This window comes from Microchirus variegatus, assembly GCF_963457635.1.
Source record: "Microchirus variegatus genome assembly, chromosome: 12".
Lineage (NCBI taxonomy): Eukaryota > Metazoa > Chordata > Actinopteri > Pleuronectiformes > Soleidae > Microchirus > Microchirus variegatus.
Genome location: NC_139813.1, coordinates 12,412,628 through 12,435,654, shown reverse-complemented (window position 1 = coordinate 12,435,654; position 23,027 = coordinate 12,412,628). Strand labels below are relative to the sequence as shown.

The window sequence follows — 23,027 nt, the reverse complement described above, 5'->3', positions numbered from 1 at the left end:
CCACAAAACCATGCAACCTTTAAGATTATAGCATTATAATCAATACAATCAGTTCAAATTATTCCACACAATTAATCTGAAAAATTGTGAAATAATAGTTATAGGCCAGAAATTGTCATTAGCATGAGTAATGCTAATTTACACTCTTAGAAATAAGGGTTCCAAAAGGGTTCTTCTACAAGGGCTGAGGTTCTACCTGGAACCATTTGCTTTCCCGAAGAGAGGGTTTTTCAAGGTTTCTTGGTAACGCCAATGGTTCCAGTAAGACCCATGTTGATGCAGAGAACCCTTTAAAACCACTTTCCTGAATAAAAGGGTTTTTGGTGGTTCAGGTTCCAGGTTCCACCTGGAGCCAAAAAGGGTTCTCTTATGAGGACAAGCCGAAGAACCATATATGGTTCAACTTAGCACTTTTATTTCTAAGAGGGTAGGAATTCATGCTTCTGCTTTAAAGTTGGTTATTTTCATAATCAAGTACTTGTTTGGTCCTGAAAATGTTGAAAAATGTTGGATGATCAGTATTTTTTTGTTACATGGATCAAAGAAACTAGAAATTAATTGTGAGCAATTGTTTCAGCCCTACTTTCAAGTTACTCCCTGCATAGTCCAGCAAACTGTAGGAAAAAACAACAATAAAACGACTGCATATATAATGATCCATGCAACAGAGGAGCAGAGCCTCTCCTCCTCCTCAGTTGTCCCGGGACCCTGCTGACCAGTGAAGCACAGCCTCCAAACCAGGGTTCTAGTGAGGAGTCACAGGAAGGGCAAGCTCATTAATTATCTCTCCCTCTCTTCCTCCCTCTCCTTTCTCATCACACCCTCCCTTCATTACCAGCAAGGTTAATCCCCCCTTATCTCCCAATGAGCCTCATTTTTCATGGCTCTCTTTCTACGTCACCCCCTCCCTCGCCCCTTCACCACCCTTCCCTTTTTTCCCTTAAAGCTGCTTCTCGAATTCTACTACTTTTCCTGTTGTTACTTTTTCATCGCCCTCCCATTTTAGTTTGGTCCTTCCATCCATCCACACTTCCTCTGCCCTTTCCCCCATGTGATCTTCCTTTTCCTCTCCGCCTCCTCCTCCTCCTCTCTTGTGCTTACCTTGAACTGGCCGTGGTGAGCGGAGAGAGTAGATCTATTACAGCTTATCACTAAAGGACAGGCCAACGCCGCACGCCAGTGAAATATGGCTGCTGTCACAGCTGCCGCTGAACACAACCTGTGCACAAGGCTCACAGAGCTTTAAGGATTGGGGGTAAAAGTGGGATAGGGAAACGGGGGGAGGGGAGCGCGCCACGGAAGCCAGTATCAGCCCCCTAATTCAAATTAATGTTAAGATTTTAAGGCCTGATGCCGGCCGTTTGACAGTGATTTGGCACACAATTAACCTTGTCTCCCTCTCCCCCTCCACCGCAGCCCCATCACCTCCCCCACTTCCATTCTCTGCTGTGTTCTCTCTGACTCTCTCCATCCGCTGTACCTATCGTGCTGCCTGACACAGTTGTTATTGATTATGAACCAAATAGAGACGATCATGGTTTATTCAATTACAGCCAATCGTATCAGCTCTGATTTGCCCTGATGTGAGTCGGCCTCGTTTTTTGGATTCACACAAATAACACCATTAACAGATTTACTTGCTTTGGTTAATTGTATTTAACTTTCCTTAAATGCATTATTTTTTAAAAAAGAAATGAAGAACAGTGCCATTATATGCATCTTGAAATATTTTTTTTATGTCAGGCCGAGTCTGCTCCACGCTCTGCAACATCTGTCCAGAGCATGATAGATTTCTACTCACCGACCTGTTTAAAGGACCATCCGTCCTGCAGCAGCCTCCACCTCTCAGCATGACTTAACTCACTGCTTTTATAGGCCATTTCACCTTGGGTTCCAGTTCACGGCACCGTACAGCCTATGGCTCTCAAACACAGGAGAGCAACTGGAGTGTTCAAGAGGGAGAGGGAAGGTGTTCCAAGAAACAAAACAAACGGAGAGAGAGACAATGTGTGTGCGAAATAAATAGCAGAGGCCTCCGAAGAGAGCATTCTCTAATGGAGAAAGTAATGGAGAAGTCTACAATTGTTTGTAGAGCTGAAACAATCAATCGATTGATCGATTATTAATCAATTACTAAATTAATTGTCAGCTATTTCGATAATCGATTAATCGGTTTGACGCTAAAACAATATTTCTGATTGTTATAGCTTCTTAAATGTGAATATTTTACGAGTTACGATCAACATTACGGAATCTAATTGTTTGGTCTTGACTTGATCTTCTCCACCTCCATGTGACAATTTTGCCTCAAATATTTGCACATTATATGACATATGATGAAAGCGGTTGGTATTGCATGTTGGAAATAGGTTTGCAGCAAAGTAAAATAGCAACAGACCAGGTATTGTAGCATTTTTCTTCCTCTGGATGGCTATAAATGAAAGCAGAGTGTCTTTATAAGGATCAATCAGTTCTGAAGACGTGATAATTCGGCTTTTATTAACTGTGGCTGCCTGCTGGAGCCACAATCTCCTGGATAAATAAAAGGACAGCGAGGCAGTTTGCAGGTAGCTGCGTGTGAAGGAAGCCCATAGATGTGTCGCTGTGTCAACACGTTTGCTCAGCGCTGATGATTATCCCAGCTTTTTCTGAGACTCTGCCTCAGCACATGTGACACAGACAAAGCACAGCGGGAGACAAGTATGACAGTCCGTGTGACGGACAGCGAGGCGTGTGTGCTGTCAGAGAACCTGCTGATGTGACACTGTTGCACGTAAAAGTGCGGTTCAGCAAACAGTCGCGTGTGCAAAAGGCTAACAAGTGTGTCACGACAAACAGATGAAATAGGCGTAGGTGTGTTGTTATCATCCGCCGCTAAAGGCTGCTGTTTGTGTCGAACACATAAAGTTACATATTTAAGCTACTTGGATTGAGTGGATGATAATCTATGACTTTTTTCAGGAAATTTCAGGATAGTGAAACAGTTATGGTTGTGGATAGGGAGCTGAAAACTAACCAAAACCATTAAAGGTGCATTATGTAATAAATCTAAAGCAACTGTCCATCAAATCCTCTTAATATGTCACAGAGACTCAGGAATAATGTTAATATAACAAACTGAACTCACCAACAACAACAGTACAGCCAAAATATTTGCATTAAAAAAAATATTTTGCAGTCTGCAAATCATGTTTTTGTTTTGAAATCATGTTTTGGCATGTGCCGCCACCTACCGCCGTCTACCAATCATTGCAGTCGGTAGAGTCTCAGCGGCCGAGCAACCACGTGTTGCCAGTTACGCCAGAAAACGAAACCTAAAAGACCTCGGTATTTTGAATTTGAATGTAGTAACCGTTTTTGGCCACATTCTTACATATGGCACCTTTAAGGATATTTATCAAGGTGTCACAAGGAGATCAAAATGATGCAGAGGTATACTATGATTTTTAATGGAAAAAGAAGATACAAAATACTGACTCAATGTCGTCACAGGATTATGACAAGATGGATTTGGAGGCTGTAGAGCAAGTAAAACATCTCAGAGTCAGTGATACAGAAATACAATTTTGCACTTATGTTTGATCATGACAAAAACCTGTCAAATAGCTTATGTAAGAGTTTGAAATTCAAATAATCCCAGCAGCGCGGCCTCCTCTCAGCTCAGCAGTCATGCAACATGTTTGTTCTAACGCAGTCGCTCCTGTCTTATCCAAGAGAGAGAGAGAAGGAGAGTAGATGAAGGCTGTGTGTCTGTCTTTGCTTCTGCCATCACTCACGATTTTCACTGTGTGGAGGTGGTGAGCCTCACAGTCCACATTAAAACCCCCCCAAAAAAGCATTACAACACACACACACACACACACACACACACACACACACACACACACACACACACACACACACACACACACACACACACACACACACACACACACACACACACACACACACGGTGGGGTGAGTCTAGGAGTACTGCTGTGGCACCAGTTCCCCATGACTCACGACACAGCCGTGTAAAGAGCTTAACACCAGGTAGGAGGGGATAAGCAGCACCCCTGATGTTTAAGCTGCCTTTGCTTTGAAGCAGATGTGAGCATATGTGTACAGCCTCTCTCTCTCTCTCCTCCACACTCTCTCTGTTTGTGTGCAAGCACAAGCTGGTGTAGTGCTCGCGCACCTCACGAGCACTACACCAAACGTCACGACTATTAATGTATCCTGATCAGCCCACGGAAAATGAAGCTAATCTGTTGCAAGGGAAATGGGGCAGGAATTAGCTCCTTTCATCCACCAGCGGTTTCCTTTTTAGCATCTGAGATACCCCGTCATTTATCTCCATGCATTATCGAGCTGCATCCCCATCTCACAACAACTAGTGGTTGTGTAGATTAATGCCTGCTGTTGTGTTCTCTCAGATGTCAAACATCAGTATTCATTTACCGCAAGTGATGATTAATTTCACACTTGTCACAAAGCCCTGATACGCATGAATTGAAATTCCAGCTTTGTTTTGAACTGTATTGAATCAAACAGGAATTTGAATTCATCTCGTTCAGTTTTCATTCAGGAATGATTCAACTGAAATCAAACGTACTGCAACCCAAAGTATCAGGGCTGTCTCCCATCTAGTTTTTTTTTATTTATTCTGCAGGCTCTTTTGCATGTTAAGTTTAAACGTGTTTGTTCTTCTTGTAGACAATTGTTCGAGGTAACCGACCGCCCAAAGACGCATCCATCAACGGCCTGCTAGAAGAGTTTGACAACATCTCAGTGACGCGGTCCAACTCCCTGCGTAAAGAGAGTCCCCCGGGTCCACACCAGGCCGGGAGCAGCTCCAAACCCTCAGGCAGTGGTCGACCCAACGCCCCAGAGGAGAACGGATTCAACCACTACTACTCCCGCTACTCCTGTGACTTAGACACATCCAGCAGGGACTTCTCTCTGGATCCTGGCAAACCAAGCTTCTCCATAGATGGAGACTGGGCAATGGGGAGGCACTATCGATTCACCAAGCAGAATGGCCACTCACACCCAATACGCAGCCCTTTCTACCCAGACGCCATGCCCCAAAAATCAGACTATGGAAAGTTGCCCCCAGACTACCACACTTACCTGGAGAGCAAAGGGCGGTCAGCCGATGAGGTGGCCTCCACTGTGGGCAGTGGGGTCGGCTCCAGTGGCTACTACCGGGCGTCAGTGGGTGGCTCGTCCAGCCAGGACTACCGGGACACATCAGTCGGCACACCGTCCCGTGCCTCCCTGCACAGTGAGCAGATCAACTACCCAGACAGTGAGTGGAGCTATGGTGGTCTACGGGACGAATATGAAAAGAGACCCAAGAGTTCTTATGTGACGCAGACGAGCCCTACACCAGCTATCAGGCAGCGATCTCGGTCAGGCTCTGGGCTGCAGGAGCCAAACGTCCCCTATGCAGCCAGTGGGGCTTTCAAGAACCCTCCACAGGCCCATCCATACAGCTCCTACACCTACCCTCGTCTCTCGGAGAGTCTTGCTAATTCACAGACCTTAGCTAAGGTAACTACAAGAAAACCTAAAAAATAATATCTGTCATATGAAAATAGCTGTGTTGAGAAGTTTTACTCATATAATAGCATATCATATAATATACTTGATTACAGTCTCTGTCCAGGAAACGTGTCAACACAACACTTATACCTACCTTGACACATCTGTAGAAACATTTCAGAGAAAATTGCACACGTGTGCCTGCATTTAATCCCACCTCCCATCCACCTGCAGCCAATTTCACATATTCATTACCCTTTTTTTTCTACCTCTTATCTGTTCCTTCTTTCTTTCTTTCCTGGCTATTTTGCCAAGCAGACAACCTGCGACAGTGCAACCTGCTAATCTGCTCGTCTGCAAAGGAGGCAGCCACTGCCACACGCAGGACAGAATTAGCTCTGTACAGGGGCTTGTCTCTGCACACAGATCAATTAAAATGCCACCGACCATCGAGCAGAGATCTCTCAGTTACACAGAAGACTGAGGCGTTGACATGGCAGGAAACAGAATGGCCACAAAATGTAAAATGTTCATCGGTGATTAAACGTGCATTATGTAATAAACTGTCCATAAAATCCTCCTAATATGTCACAGAGACTCAGGAATAATGTTCATATAACAACAACAACAGTACAGCCAAAATATTTGAATTAAAAAAAATATTTTGCAGACTGCAAATCATGTTTATGTTTTGAAATCATGTTTTGGCATGTGGCACCACCTACCGCCGTCTACCAATCATTGCAGTCAGTAGAGTCTCATCTGTCAGGCAACCACGGGTTGCCAATTATGTCAGAAAACGAAACCTAAAAGACCTCGGTATTTTGAATTTGAATGTAGTAACCATTTTTGGCCACATTCTTACATATGACACCTTTAATTATTAGACATATTGGACAACATAGAAAAATAACACAATATTAAAAAGTGCAAAGAATAAAATGAGTATTCCAAAAACATTCTGATCAGAAAAGAAATGTAAAATGGTTTACTTGTTTACTGTAAGAAACACATTCACTTTAAGTCTGTGATGTTGTCCAGTGCAGCAGCCAGAGAACCAGTTTTTTATATCATTATTATTATTGTTATTATTATTATTAATATTATTATAGAGACCTGCATTTGAAAGCAGATATTAGCAGAGGGCAGAATATGCTGCCAGTCAATGCAACAGCAGGAGTTGGTCACCTCTTTCTATCCAAAGCTTTCATTGCCCCATTAGGTCCATTACACAGGAGTGTGCACTGCTCTCCAATATTCCTCCTTCACACACACTGAGTCCAGGAGCTGAGAGGAAAACTGGGTTTGCTGATGTAGATCCCAGGGTGCCTTGATGAAAAACCATTTAACCTGCATGCTTCAGTAAATAGCCACTGAGAAAAAAAATAAAACAAGAATGCAAGAGAAGCAGGATTGCGCGTGATGCAGGAGAAGGTCATTTTTTTCCCCCTAACATATTGTTTATTATTGCCATTTTCTGAATTGTTTTGCTTGAGGGGACACATTTGCCTCTTTGAAAATGAACAGCATTTGTAGGCGAGAAAATATTAAGGACTTAAAAGGGTGAACTCTCTTCCACAGTTTGTGTACTGATCCAGCAAGACGAAAATATGCTAAATGTGTCGGCTAAATGAAATGAACTGTAATCAAATGCTGTTTGTGGAATCAGTGTGCCCCAATTTACAGATTTTACAACAGTAATAGAGAGAGAAAAAAAGGAGTCATGTGGCAGATTAAGAAGCACTATTATTCTTGGCTCACGGACCTTGTAACAAATCCACTTTCTCTATCCTCTCTTATTCTCTGCCTTTTCTTCCCTCTCCCTCTCATTCAGCCTGCTCACACCACTGAAGTAAATCCTTCTTTTTCCCTGCTGCTGTTGTTGGGAGCCAGTGGGGATGTAACAGTAGACACCACGCAGACTTGGCCACACACACACACACACAAAGATACAAACAAGCACACACTCCCTCTCTTCCCCCTTTCCATTCTCTTCTCTCTCTCTCTCTCTTTCTCTGTGTTCTGTGGTGAGTATGAGCTCGGCGCCGCAGCTCTCGGTGACAAATTGATGTTGCGGCACTTTCCTTTTTCTGCAGCCTTAGCATAAAACTGGCCGAACGATGTTCCACCGCGGAATTCAATTTCACAGTTGAGTTAGGTTGTTGATTACCCTGCCAAACTCAGATTAATGCACGTTTAACCAACATGGATCAGGAGACCCTTGGCTGACAGCCAGCCAGTGGTGCCGGCCAATGATAGTGAGGCGCGAGGCTGGGCCGTCCCAGCGGCAGCGCGCCTTCCTCCCCAACACACACGCATACCTAGCCTGAGTGATTGATTAAAAGAGTTCACACCATGTAATTATACACCATTCCAACACATTATGGCTACGACTCCTGTCTACGCACGTGTTGCGTGTGCATGTGTGTGCACGTGAAAGGAGGCACAGAGAAGACGCCGATAAACAGAAACTGAAACAGATGCAGTTTTCTGTTATCTTCTAATTATATTCAATGCCCAATTTAAAGAACATGCTGGCTGAAGACCATTTATAGGAGCTGAGACAACAGTCATTTAATTTGATCTGAATCTTAATTCAATCAACTTTGATCCACTGCTCTTATTATCGCTCACATCCTGGACTATTGGCATTGTCCATCCATCTTCTACTGCTTTGTCCTCCACACGAGGGTCGCAGGGGTGCTGTGGCAATCTCAGCTGACATAGGGCAAAAGGCAGGGTATCACAGGGCCACACCGAGACGAAACATCCACATCCAACCATCCACTCTTACACTCACACCTACATCAATTTAGAGTGTCCAATTGACCTAATTCCCATATTGCATGTTTTTGGACTGTGGGAGGAACATGCAAACTCCATGCAGAGAGACACTTGTTCCGATCGGGTCATGAATCCAGGTCTTCTTGCTGCAAAGGCAAGAGTGCTAAGCACTACACCAACCATGTGCGTTCATTCATAAAAATAGCAGTGAGTGTCTGTCTCTGAAGGAGCTGAATTTGTGAAAATTGCATATTTATATTTTGTCATATTTCTTGGCCCATCTGTTATACGTTCAGCAATTTCAGTTCATTTCCTTTTTCCAATTTGCCATATTCATTTTTTACAGTAAGACAGGTTCATCATCATCATTACTGGTTTGGTCATTTGTGGTCTGAGATTCTCCTCTATGTGTGTGTGTGTGTGTGTGTGTGTGCATCTGTTATGAGTCACATCATTTAAGATGAGTCATACAACTTTGCAAGCTATTAATAGAGGTTTCCTGCATTTGCTCAACCACGACTTTAAAGGAGCCTCACGCGTTTCTGGGATCTTTTAAGAAAAGGTGTGTCCCAGATCTGGATCCTCGCTGGGTTTCTCGATGATGAATGGAGTCGTTGAGGAACTTTGTGGGGTATTAATGATAAAGTATGGAGTCTGTCCTGTGGACTAAGTGGTCTACATTATGTCCTGTCAGAGGACCGGTGTAGCTGCAGACATACTGTACCTGGGACTGGGAGTATAGTATGTATAAGTTGATACATTCAGTACAACCATTACTCTGCTAATGTACACATAAATCTCAGGATGTATGCAACTGGACAGTATTTTTAGGCCTCTTCTTTCTGTACAAATATTCACTCAATGTTAATGTTAACTGTTTTTGTATTCGTCAGTCATCCGTTATTTTTGATGTCTCCTCCAGGGTGACTACGAGCGGCCTTCACGTGATGGCAGTCCCCATGTTACGGGTGGTGACACCTATCCCAGAGGGCCTCTTAAGCTACCTCAGAGCCACAGCAAGCCACCTGGCTACCCCCCAGTACACCTGCCCTACCCCCCGATGTTTCACCATTACAAACCCTCGCCCTACCACCATCCACCCTCGCAGCCGAGCCCACCGTACACCCCGCAGGTACAGTGTGTTCTCTGGTTTCGGATATAAACATAATATCAAGTATGATAGAGATGCTTAACATTTAATAATATTTAATAAAATAAGTATACAGGGTGAAATCATTTATGCTTCTAAAAAGGTATAATTAATATAATAATATTATATACAGTATATATAATAATCATAATTTCACTGGACAGTATAATGATTACATGATGTTTTGTAAGTGTGCTTTCATTTACTAAGCTTTATTTATTTACTTGCGTATAGACATTGCCCATTCATGAACATCAACATGTTAATATGCCAGATTACAGTCATTAGCTACTGTAATTTATGTCTCTAGCTTTGGTAGATTGATGGATGAAGGCAAACTACTCCAGTGCATGTAAAGAAAAATGCATTAACATGATAATAACAACACATATCAATAGAAATAAGGAGAAGCAGCATAGGCTGTGTTCCCAAAGACAGACAATATAAAATATGTGATGTATGAAGGCCATAATTCTCAAGGTGCTTTGAATGTGAAATGACTAGTGCATAAGGTTTTTTTTTAAAAGAGTGTTTGTAAGAATTTATGCATGTTTTCATCCAGGGGGCCTACTCACAGCCTTCATCACCTTACATTCCCCCGGGGGCTTATCCCCCTCCTTCCTGGGGTTCAAGCTCAGACACTCAGCCTTCCAGAGTTTCCCACGAGCAGTTCAGAGCTGCTCTCCAACTGGTGGTCAACCCAGGTAAGAAATGGACAATGAAGTAAAAGCTATACTGAATTACCTTGTTTGTCCCCATGTTTGTTTGCTGGTGTTAAGCTTCTCTTTTGCTCCAGGCGACCCACGGGAATACCTGGACAGCTTTATCAAGATTGGCGAGGGCTCCACGGGTATCGTGTGCATCGCCAGTGAGAAACACAGTGGCAAGCAGGTGGCTGTGAAGAAGATGGACCTCAGGAAACAGCAGAGGAGAGAGCTGCTTTTTAATGAGGTGTGAAAGACTGACAGAGTAACTGCAGCAGTGGCGGCTGCTGCTCCTTGAAACAGGGGAAGCTCATTTCAGACCCAGTTATTTATACATTAATTCTGCAAATGAACAACTAGAACAAGGAAATTGTGTAAAACTGAAATGCTATAATAGTGTTTTTATTCTCAGTGTATATGTACAAACGAGCAACTACGCACAACAGCCGGGTATTTGTCTACAGACTTCACTGTCCTGTAGGTTTCTGCAACGCTGTCAGCAACGCGAGAGTGCTGGCGAGGGCAGCGGTATCTGCAAACCGAAATTCTGCAAAGTCCATGAAAATTTGCTGTAGTGCTTCATCCTGATGGTATTTTGACCAAAGCATGTCACAGACATGTTCATTAGGACACCAGGGAACTAGGTTAACTTAGAGAAATAGGGTATAATATGAGTCCTTTAATGTGGTGATGATCCATCAACTGTGGTAAACGGCTTATTCTGAAAGAACTAGCGATATGTTCTAATCGTGTTCAAGTGCACATTTAGTACTTAAATGTATATACAACACAGTACATATTTGACATTTCAGAAGAAGTTGAGCTTCCCTTGCTGTTTTAGAGCGATCGTTGATATAAATGTTGCTGGGTGTGTTACTGAGGGTCAGTTTTACCATCACAGACAAAGCTGCTTTACACTCATTCATCCATCCATTCATTCACACATTCATACAGTGCAGCACATTTTTCTATCACACATCTTTCATACCCTTCACATGCTGTCTTGCCCAAGGACACATCAGCACCTAGACTAGTGGAGCAGGGAATCTAATCCACAACCTTCCATTTGAAGGATGACTCGCTCTACCACTGAGCCGCCATCGCCCTAATAAAAATAAATCTATCCCACAAAATTAGTATGGCTTGGTTCATAATATAATATTAAATAGTATTCATTGAACCACTACCACATTTGCATCCATAATGTTTTTTATTTACTAAAACTGAAATAGTGTTCACGCTGAAAAACCCTCTGCCACAAATTAATTCATGGCAGTTTCTATTTATGGGATGCTAACTTTTGAAAAATTAGCTCAGTTTCATTTGCACTTAGACAAAAATGAATCATAATTTCTGAAAAAAAAAAACTTTATGATCGCCTGTTTGTCAGAAACATGTCAATAATAAACGAGTGTGTGCGCAGATCTGAAGCTGTGGGTGTTCAGTTGGGAACTAATTTGATTTATGTAATCTCATGAATTGCTGAATGTAATCCTTTTATAGTTTGTGCCCACCAATTTTGTTAATTTAATTAATAATTGAAATGGCACAAATACATTTATTGAAGTCATGAAATAGTAAATCGTGTCTTAGTAACATATTTAATGTGCATTTAGCATGACCAAATGATTATATACTGTGTGTGTGTGTGTGTGTGTGTGTGTTTTTTTTTAGGTGGTGATAATGAGGGACTACCATCATGAGAACGTGGTGGACATGTACAACAGCTACCTGGTGGGAGACGAGCTGTGGGTCGTCATGGAGTTCCTGGAGGGCGGGGCACTAACTGATATAGTGACTCACACCAGGTAACCTTAAATATTATAATACTGTAAATCCACTGAAGTGTAAGATAAGATAAGATAGTCCTTTATTAGTCAAGACAGTAAAAATGAAGATAATAAGAAAGTACAGTAAAGAAATGTATTAACAATATGATTATAAATTTCCAGTTTCCAGACAATATGGAGTTGATATTTACAGTATACAGTGGGATATTATATATGTATGTATACTTGTGTAAAATGAGAGTATAGTACATGTCTACTGAGAGCAGTACTTGTACTAATATGAAGACATTTCATGAAATGATGCTGTGTTTATAGAAAACCCTCTTAGGAATGAAAAAGAAAAAGATTGCACATTGAAAGTTCTGTGTCGATGTGGTTTAGCCGGTAATTATCAAACTGAGACAGGTTGTTGGAAACCATAAGGTCATTTAATTTGCTCTACACTTACAAGCAGGTGGGCTGTTTCTCAGTCCTGGTTTTAGTAGTTCTGAGATGATTGTTCTCCCAACTTTTCTTAATTGCCTCTCTGTTGTCGAGTCGTGTGCCGAGCTGCCATCTCATTGTTTTAAGTTTACTTTGTGTCTGGTGTTTAATTACAGTCATTTGTGTGGAGTGTCAGCATTAGCACTGTGTGGTGTCAGATGCTAATAACATGCTTTGGTGAAGCCTTAAACAGTCTCCTATGCAGATGTTTGTCTCTTTGTGCGCTCAGTGTGTGTGTGTGTGTGTGTGTGTGTGTGTGTGTGTGTGTGTGTGTGTGTGTGTGTGTGTGTGTGTGGGGGAGAGAGTTTCATAAAATCCTAATACACAGGGTATTATATACACATGCTAGTCTTTAACTCACCATTTTTTACCCCTTGTCATCATCTCACATAGCTGTTTTTGCTTGGGTGTTGAGATGAATGTCAGTGTGTCAAACAAACACGTCATTATTCAGTCCAATTTGAATAAAGACACAAAGGCAGAGTGAAATATATGTGTTTGTTAAAAGGTACTCTGTTACCAAGACGTTATTAAAATCAGACAGTTTGAGTTTGTTTTGATCGTGGACATGCAAATGAACCATTACACTGTAGTGAATATCCACATTCATAATGTCAGGACTACAGCAGTGTGATGTTCTGCTAATTTCAGCCACATTTGTCCAGGTGAAGCCTCGTGTGCTATTTCTGTTAAGCCTTTTGTTGCGGAAAATCGCTACTTGCCTGCCTCGCGCTGCGCGAGCTTCATCAGCTCGCTAGGTTGTCGTCAACACAGACGCACACACTGAATTTCAGGAACACACACACACATGCAGCAGTGGCGGAATGGTCGTCTCTGCTTCTATACCATTTCACTCACGTTCTAATTTCAATTATACCTTGAGAGTTTCTTAATGAGTTGCACTTCACAGAGATTTGGCTCAGTGTAAGTGCGAAAGTGTGCGTGTGTGTGCGTGTGTGTACATAGGTGTTTATGTAAGTCTCTCCTTGACAACCTTTACAGGCTCATTAAAATTGTTTTTTTACGTTGTGTGTATGAAACAATTTTCTATTTCAATGAGTTTGCATCTAGTTTGATTGTCCGTGTTGCTTTCCCATTCACTTTAAGTTAGCCAGTTGTTTTTACATTAGCAGGAGGCTCATTTATCTCTCGTGATTGTAAATGCATATTAGTGTGACAATAAAATCTGCTGCAGCCTGCAGTGTGAAGTGCGAGGATCTATATGTGTGCATGTGCGTGGCCTGCGGTGTTTGTGTGTGTGTGTGTGGGGGGGGGGGGGGCATTGTTTCACATTATGTATTGTAAGTGACTTCCAAAAGTAGATTCTTTCAGATAGAGGTCAGAAATAAAATGAGCAGTGTGTACTGTGCATGTGCGAATATGTACATGCACCTCTTATATGAAAATGAAAGTCCCGCTGTTTCGACACATGTACTGTTTGATGGCAGCACACACACACACACACACACACACACACACACACACACACACACACACACACACACACACACACACACACACACACACACACACACACACACACACACACACACACACACAGAGGCCAGCTGGGTGAAGATGTTAATGTTCAGTGAAGCCATGAGTTTCTGTGTGAGCAGACACACTGCATCGCCCTCTCTCCATATGGGACCCTCCTGCCTGCTGTGCACAGCACAGCTACAGTCGCTGCAGGCTATGGGGGATATTTTCAAACCGGATTTCTCCTCCATATCTGTTGTGTTGTGTTGTAATCTCTTTAGGATGACAGCATTGTCCGTGACCAGATTTGTCAGTGTAGTTTCTGCTTCCCGAAAGATGTGTCTTATTATATGAAATATGGAAAGTACTCCATTGATTGACTATCATGTATTTTTTTGATTTACAGTTTTTGGAAATAGATTCAAGACTGACTGCATTTGTCTTGTCCTGGAAGAAAAAACAGGAAATGCGTGTAATTGATACTGTGAATGACTTTCATCAACAATAAGTTTTAGTAGGTGATGCTGCTTGTACCGCATGATAGTTGAAAGTCAAGTTTCCTTGTGTACACGACCTGCTTTTCTGCTAGAGTTATTGCTGACACGTTTATTTATATGTGTGTGTTTGTGTGTGTGTTTCCTAACAGGATGAATGAGGAGCAGATTGCTACAGTGTGTCTGTCGGTGCTGAGGGCTCTGTCATACCTGCACACACAGGGCGTCATCCACCGCGACATCAAGAGTGACTCCATTCTCCTGACCAGTGATGGAAGGGTAAGTTGATGCTGAGTGTGGTGTTTTTTTATGGATCTTACTAATACACTATACTCTCAGCAGCCACTTTATTAGATACACACTAGGTGATATAGAGTTTTAGGGAGTGGCTTGTACTGTAATCTGCCTCGAGGTCTGTGCGTTCAGAGATGATTATGCATTCTTTGGATGTAACAGGTGCTTATTTGTGAGAACTGCTGCTCACTGGATATGTGTAATATGGTTTTGCCAAACATGGCAAGTTCAAAAGCATGTTTTATGTGATCATGGGTGAATTCCAATTCCTTGCTTAGCCCTCAATCTTTACCCTCAATCTCAAAAATGCGCACTCCCGCTAGTGCAAGTGCTGTCCCGATTCTCAGAAAAATTAAGTTGAGGGGCGATTTAAGGGCTGTATCGCCCTCAATATTGAGATTTTCCGAGACCACCCTTGGGAGCAAGGGCTACCCAGAATGCATTGCATGTTTTCACATAAGAAAGATGGCGTCGAAAGCAGCGAAGCGAGTACGATACAAGTATTTTCTTTGTTAATAGAGATATAAAAATTATGAAAACCATTGTATTATCTTAGTTTAGGCCCATATTATGGATAACTTACGTCATTGTTGCGTAACATTTTTATTTTATGATCTTTTGTCAATAGCCGGCCGGTGCGCACACGCGATCGTTTACTATCGTTTACCCTTCAATAAGCCGTGGTGTGAGGTAACTGTCAGCTGAATATGTCTGTGGTTGTGGTATTTGTATGAGTATCATCTTATAACTAACTGACAACCTAATAACTTGACTGAAATAAAATAATAAATAAATAATTGTGACGTAAATGTGTTCTTCTTCTTCTTTTTTGGAGTTGACAGACTGGACACAGCTTTCGCGTTATTGAGGGTTAAGATAGGAATTGGAATTGGCCCCATGTTTAACCCTTTAACACTTTACCCTCAAAATGTCTGCCTGGACTTGTTGCTTGTTTAAACCAGTTATTTACAATTTACTGCATGTTAAAATACTGTTTAAAATGAAGAAAAACACTGCAGTTGTACACGAACAACAGATTGTGCATGTTAAATTTGAAATTGGACCAGTATAAAACACATTTACAATAAAGCCTCTCAATGTGTGAAGACAGGCCGAATTTTTTTTACCTATGTACAGGTGTTCTTCCCACTCTCTCATGAGCACACATTGTTGCGTAACTACAGTCATGCAGAGTGCGCTGTGCAAACACATACGCTCAGTTTTAAAGGGTTAACTGTCGCAGAGTTACTGTCCTGTGATTGGCCAATCAGATACATGCACTGAACCACTTCTACCATTTTTCCTGTCCCTCCTAATTTCAGCACGCACGCATTTTCTTTCACACACTCACTGACCTTCTTCATGGGTGTCATTCCCTCTACTTGTCAACAGCCAGTGCCAGAAACTCATCATCATCTATTACCACTCGTGCCCCAGTAATTAAATCCTGCCTAATGCATCCGAATGAGCTGATAAGACATGATTAATTGAAGGATAATTAACCACTAATACAAGGATTAGTGATTTTTTTTATGAAAGCTCTTCACAATGGGTCAGTGCACTCGAGGTTCTGAACTAATGTAGTCCCAGCTGTGTGTCTGGATACACACATGAGACGAGTGGAAAGATGATGGCGGCACGCTGTTTGTGTGTGTTTGCAGATCAAGCTGTCAGACTTTGGCTTTTGTGCACAAGTTTCCAAAGAGGTGCCCAAGAGGAAGTCCCTCGTGGGCACGCCGTACTGGATGGCACCAGAAGTCATTTCTAGACTACCTTATGGGACGGAGGTGAGGACCAGGAACACACACATGCACAGATTAACAATGATAGAAGCTAAACTAAATATTGTGCATGGCAGTTTATCGCATTTGAGAATGAAATGTGTGGCGTGTGTGTGTGCAGGTGGATATCTGGTCTTTAGGTATCATGGTGATCGAGATGGTGGATGGAGAGCCACCTTACTTTAACGAGCCCCCTCTGCAGGCCATGAGGAGGATACGAGACAACCTGCCTCCACGGTTAAAAGAATCACACAAGGTACGATAGGTCACGATATTAAAACAATATATATATATTATTAGCACATCTTTTCAATGTTCGTGTCATTTCTTGCATATCTGTGATCTTATTGGTTTTCCTTGCAGTCCAAGTTTCTGATTCTAACAATTTCAGACTCGCAGCCAAATCCAACACAATTGAAGTAAATGATATGTCTCCATCTTGCTCCTCTGGTGTCACACAAGTTTTTAACCTAAATGTTCAGTTAAGTCCACCCCTTTAGACAGTGTGAAATCTCTCCTGAGAGAAAAGATCAGTGAGAACTCGAGATAAGTCCACACCTATGTTAACATGCAATCATAACTTGCAATAAAGGAGAGAGGACGAGCGATTTGGAAATCACCAAGTGCTTTTGTCATCCCTAAAAGGTTGCACTTAAGATGAGAACAGGAGTAGTTTGTTTTTTACATTTGAAGAAACTCACCATTTACTTCACTTGTACTGGATTTGGCTGCAGCTCTGTTTGGTTTTTGGTGAATTGGAAACTTAAGAAGAAAATGACATCAAAATCAATGTTTTAGTGCTTTAATCGTGTATGTTTTGCTTTAAACGTCACCTACACTCCCGTATGTGACCTAATAATATCAAAAAAGATGTTCTCCCAATATTACCATTGGATTTTAGAAGTACTTATGCCATCACATCTGCTTTGAGACCTTTGATGATTCTTGAGTCTTGATTCCTGATGATTCTTTTGATGCTCCTTCCCACTCCAACCCAACTAAACATATGGATGAGCCAGCCAATATCACGGTTCAAACATATATGGCCAGAAATGTCATCATCATCCTTCTCTTCCTAGATATCGGGGACAGTGTTAGATCATTTCACAACAGAGACTAGGCCGTCTTCCATATTTAGCCATGTCATCATGTGTCGTACTAAAAATATGTAAATATCCCGAAGCTACTATCGCTTTATCACAAGGATGTTAAAATGGATAATTACGGGTCAGAGCTGAAGTATTTCTTTACCACCTGCAGGTGTCCTCGGTGCTGCGATCTTTCCTGGACCGGATGCTGGTGAGGGAACCCTCTCAGAGAGCCACAGCCCAGGAACTCCTCCAGCACCCTTTCCTCAAGCTGTCGGGCCCTCCTTCCTGCATTGTCCCACTCATGAGACACTACCGCCACCGCTGACCTGCTGGCTCAGACACACCCTTTACAACACTGAAAACACATACATAGCCCACTGTATACACACACTACCAGGGTGGAACTGCCCTCACCCAGCCAAAACACTCCACCACCTGGTGGTGCGCCACTAACACTCACACCTGTAACCGTGAAGTAGATTAGCTTGAGGAATATCTAATAAATACGTTTAAAAAAAATATTTAAAAAAATACACAGACACAGAAAAGAGGAAAAAAAATGTGTCTACAACATTTGAAAAATACAAACTGGAGTAGGTCTGTGCAAGAGGAACTCCGTAGACATCCAGTAGAAACGTAAGGGCTGGCTCACCCTGCTGCAGTCTTCTCTCCTTATAGACTGTGAGTGTCTGGCTCCATGTAGAGTTGTAGTAGCCATCAGTGAGAGCCTCAGATGTTTGTGGCGAGGTGGAGGAACACGGAGGACTGATGCTCTGCTCCAGACCAGAGCAACAGAGGGCAGAACAGTCGGCTTAGAGCAGAGAGAATGAGGAAAAAAGCGATGGGCACTGACTGTCATACAGGTGTTGCGTCGTCAGTCCATCTGAAGGACAGGCTCCTGTTCACCTGAGCAGATGGAGACGTCTTCTCACACCCTAACAGTGAAAATGTATTTTAGAGAAACTTGTAAGTTTTCCTGTACAGTTTTGATAATTTGCAGTATTTTATCGTGTCGTAACCATTGTGATATGAGCAGTATTAAACAGAGTTTCTGCAGAGATCTTTCCTACTGTTTATAATCCAGTTTTTGCTTAAAGATACGAGATATCCCAAATAAAACCACTTAAACCTAAACTGTCACTTAAAAAAATAGTAAATATATTTATTATTATCTTACATTTGTAGACAGAACTTCCATTAAATGTTTGGGGAAAAAAGGGTAATGTCAGAATTTTGTATGATGTTTTAAAGTGTTTATTTATTTATTTATTTATTTATTTATTCGAATTGAGGATTTATTTTTTGGTAGTGTGGCCTTTTTTTTTGTTTTTGTTTCTTTTGTTTTTGTTTGTTTTTCTTGGGTTTTGATTTGCATTACTAGAAGCGCGTTGACCGACAGTGATATCAGTTGTTGACTGTATATCATCCAAGCAATACCCCAAACCTATTTATGAAACCATGACCTGTAACCTGTAATTACACCATGCATCTAAATGTAGCACAGACTGAGTGGATTTGACAAAAAAATGAGGAAAAAAAAAAAATTACTCTACGCTGATGTGTTTTCTTTAATAGGTGTCTCATCCTGTTTCTATAAATCCTAAGAGGCATTCGTTCAAAGCGCACAGATTTTGGGATGCCCATAAAAGGTCTCGTTTTCTACTCACATCGCCATTGTCATCATTTCACTTCTTATCCCACCTCAGTCAGAGACTCACTCGCTATCACTGGAACTGTGCTCCCATTCTCATCTCTGGTTGGACCAGGAGAAAACAGTGTTATCCTCCTCCCTGCATCGTTTTTACCCATCATTCACTGTGATATGTAAATATGACTGAGCGCGTGAGTGTGTTTCAGTGTGAGTGGGTGTCTGTGTGTGTCAAAGTGCAAAAGAGGTAGAGAGTGTTTATCTCTGTACAACATCTGAAAGTGCGTGTATGTGTGTGTGGGGCTAATCCTTGACAATGTGTCAAGACTTGAATGAGTAACACTTATCTGTGGTGTTGGCTTGTACAGTGATATTGCATGTTTGTTATCAGTGAAGCTGGTTTCAATTAAAAAACAAACAAACACCCATAATAACATTGAGACGTGTTGCATGGATTTTTCCTTCATCACCCTCTACACTCCTCTTCTCTCAGTGTCTCATATCAAGCAGATATTTTTTTAACAGCGCACTGTCAGATTGTTTACAGTGCCTCCATCAACAGTCCATTTTTCTCTTTGTGCTTTTGGTCCTTCATATTCTCTTAAATTCAACAAATCCCATTCCCAGCTATTTCGCTCTAACCTCATCTCTGAACAGAAAAAGCAGAAAGACAGGTCCACGGATTGGCGTTGTCATAATATATGAGGTTATTTCTCTTTCTTTCCTTTAAGCCATTTCCCTCTGAAACACTATAATAGGATATTGATCTGGTTCAGACAAAGAATGGAGCTTCTTCCCTCGGACAGAGACGCCGCTGCCAACAGCCCAGTAAATAAAAGCACACGTAGTTTGGCAGCTCAGACTGCAGGAATCAATGAGGATCACTCAGACGACTGTAGGCACACAGTTACAATTAAGGTGAATAATAAAATACCCCTACACTCACATAACACCATATTTTATTGTGACTCAGTGTCATGTTACAGTATGTGAGTAGATTATGAGGGTTGGTGGTTATAATATATTAAAAATGATATTATCAACTTTTTTTTCATTTTATATTTTAACTTAAAAGAGACACTTGCACCTTTTACAGTAAGAGCAGACTATAGGCTCATTTTGAGTTGGTATCTTTAAATACTTTGTCTAAAATAAAATATATGAACAATTTATTTTTGCACTAATATCATATTTCTGGCTGCGTAGCTATCAAAATATTGCTCATTTAGCTACTTTGTGCTTATTTGTTGCACGGCATTCTGAAACGCTGTCTGTATTCAGTTTACATGTCAATCTCCGGGCCTTGCCGCGTTGCATGCTGGTTCTCAGGTACGTCATTAGCAACATTAGCTACACCTGTGTGTGTGCTGCTGTCACGAATCTGGCTAATTCTGCGAGGAAAACAAAACAACTAACAGTAATAAACGTAGCAAACACATTTTTTTTTAACCTAACCTAAAATGTGCGTTTGACGGGTTAATAGTTAGCCAAAGTTAGTAGTTTAGGACAGAGGAAGAAGCCGGCGTGATATTGAACTTTGTCGCTGCTTGTGGAAAAGTTAATCTTTTTTTCACCGTGAAAATGGAATTTGTAAATTCTTCCCCCAACAAATGAAAACGGAAATCGCGAGTATCCAGTATCCAGGATATATTTCGTCCACACCATGAAACCAAACAGACTGTACTGCAGCTGCACCGGGACGTGTCAACCTCAGCACCGGGTGAGTGTTTTCCTGTGCCGTGTTCTGCTGTGTTACTTTGCTGCATTGTTTACTGTTTACTGTTTGTTGTTTAGTTTAGCTACAGTCATTTGTGGGGAAACTGTGGGCTGCTTTGTGTTGATATTGTGTTGATATTGTGGTGGTTGTGTGAGCTTCACGCAGCTGTGGAGCTGCTCTGTTGTAATGTGTTTTGTTGTTGCTGGTGAATGTGGCTACAGCAGTTTCTTACGTTTTACTCATTGTTTACTCATACACCATAATGTGGCGTTTGACTAAACTTAAGATTTGACACAAAAACAAAATGCAGTTTTTGTTTTCCATATTCACAGCAGTGTACACTTTTACACCAATTGCTGTACTATGTTTGCATAGTGCTTATTTCATTTAGTACTTGTATAGTACTTGTATTGTGTCCTGTGTATAACCCTGATCCTTGCTTCTGTAACAAGTGAATATTCCCAGTGTGGAATCAGTCCAGTCTAATCTAAGTTATTGGCAGTACAACCATTTCACTTAATTTCTGGCTATCATAGATGATTAGGTGACATGATTGTGGACAATTAACGTGGACATAAGTATTGGAAGTTCAAATTGTGTATTTCAGTTAGGTCAAACTTGTGTTTGGCAAACTCTTCCTCTGTATTTTAAACTGTAATTTACTGCAAATGGCTGTGAGGGCTAACCATAATACTATACTGAATATATTGATTTTTATCTCTTAAACCCATAATGGAGATGATACAATACATAATACAAAGTTAAGGTAATTGAAATAGAGGCGTCTTATTTTTGTCTTAATCTGTTGATATTCGATTATTGTTGTCAGGATAATATAATCTGTATAAGATTAAGGTGAGATAACTGGTACTGCCTCTATTATATTTGAAAGACAAACCAGCTCAGCTTAATGCTAATTAGATGAGATGGCCTCACAAAATAATTAAGGTTGTAACAGTTGTTATTTAATTGATTTCTCTACATGTCTGGTTTGTTGATGTCACTATGATGTTTTCAGATGTTTTGTTTGAAACTACCCAAATTCAGTTTTCCCATCCATTGCAGAATTGCTCGTTTTTTAATACATACATTATTTCAAGTGGTGTTTATACAGTTTATACACCTACGTTGTTGTTGTTTTAGCTGAATCAGTATTGGGTTTGACTTTGAAACCATCAGTTACTGTACAGTCTGAGAGAACAAAAAGTTAGAACATCTCAGGTCTTGGATTGACCTTTTCATAAGAGATCCACCTGAGTGGAAAAACTGGATCAAGGAGCTGTAGCTTTGCTGGGACCGAGGATGATTAATGACATCCATGTCGCTCAGACAGATACGTGTAGCCGACACAAATGCTCTGTTTATTTTCAATTAAATTTGCTCATATTGTGTTTCCTTCAAAGGCTCAGACGGAAACAACAAAATCAATACCTCATCCCTGACCCTGCAGCTTCTCACACATGCCACATCTGTCACCTCAGACACTCGTTTAATTTGTTTTAAACTAAAGACAATGTGACATTTATGAGATATAAAAGATTGAAGGGATTGCACCGCAATCATGTGATGGACAATAGACAGGGGTGTAGAGATGATTCAGGAAATTTATTTCAGTGAACGGTAGAATACTACACAACATTGCATCAGCAGAGGTTTATGCATAGACTTTGTTTCTGAAAATATTATACACATTTAAATTTTATAACCTCTGTACTTTCATAAACACTCACGGCATTCTGATAAAATCACAGACAGAATTTCAGTCCAAATGTTCTTCTTTCTTTCTTTTTTGTTCCTCACATCCATGTGAAGAAAATATATATCTTTTTATTTATTTTTTTTAATTCAAAGCAAAGACATTGCAACTCTTAATGACTGAATGCCACAGCACTGCACACACTACAAGACTTATCCACTGTCAACAGTATGGCTGCATTCATTGTTGAACATAAATGTAGTAAGTTAGCAAATACAGAACCAGCAGTAGGTATTGAATGATGTAGCAGCAGCTTCAAAGACACAAAGAGAGAAGAGGACAACAAACAGTTGGAAAATGACCGCAGAAGCTCAGGCAATATCTGACATT

General features: G+C 41.2%; 1 protein-coding gene across 3 annotated transcripts in view; it reads left to right on the top strand.

Moving 5' to 3' along the window:
• The window catches only part of pak5 (p21 protein (Cdc42/Rac)-activated kinase 5), a 70,434-nt gene extending 50,839 nt beyond the window's left edge, over positions 1–19,595 (top strand). For all 3 annotated transcript variants that reach the window (XM_083898968.1, XM_083898969.1, XM_083898970.1), the window contains 9 exons: positions 4,696–5,535; positions 9,233–9,442; positions 10,023–10,164; positions 10,257–10,411; positions 11,839–11,972; positions 14,563–14,689; positions 16,366–16,491; positions 16,607–16,741; positions 17,746–19,595. In XM_083898968.1, the coding sequence (XP_083755094.1) occupies positions 4,696–5,535; positions 9,233–9,442; positions 10,023–10,164; positions 10,257–10,411; positions 11,839–11,972; positions 14,563–14,689; positions 16,366–16,491; positions 16,607–16,741; positions 17,746–17,901 (2,025 nt within the window). In that variant the 3' untranslated portion in view covers positions 17,902–19,595. The remainder of the gene's footprint in view (positions 1–4,695; positions 5,536–9,232; positions 9,443–10,022; positions 10,165–10,256; positions 10,412–11,838; positions 11,973–14,562; positions 14,690–16,365; positions 16,492–16,606; positions 16,742–17,745) is intronic.
• Positions 19,596–23,027: the final 3,432 nt, after the last annotated feature.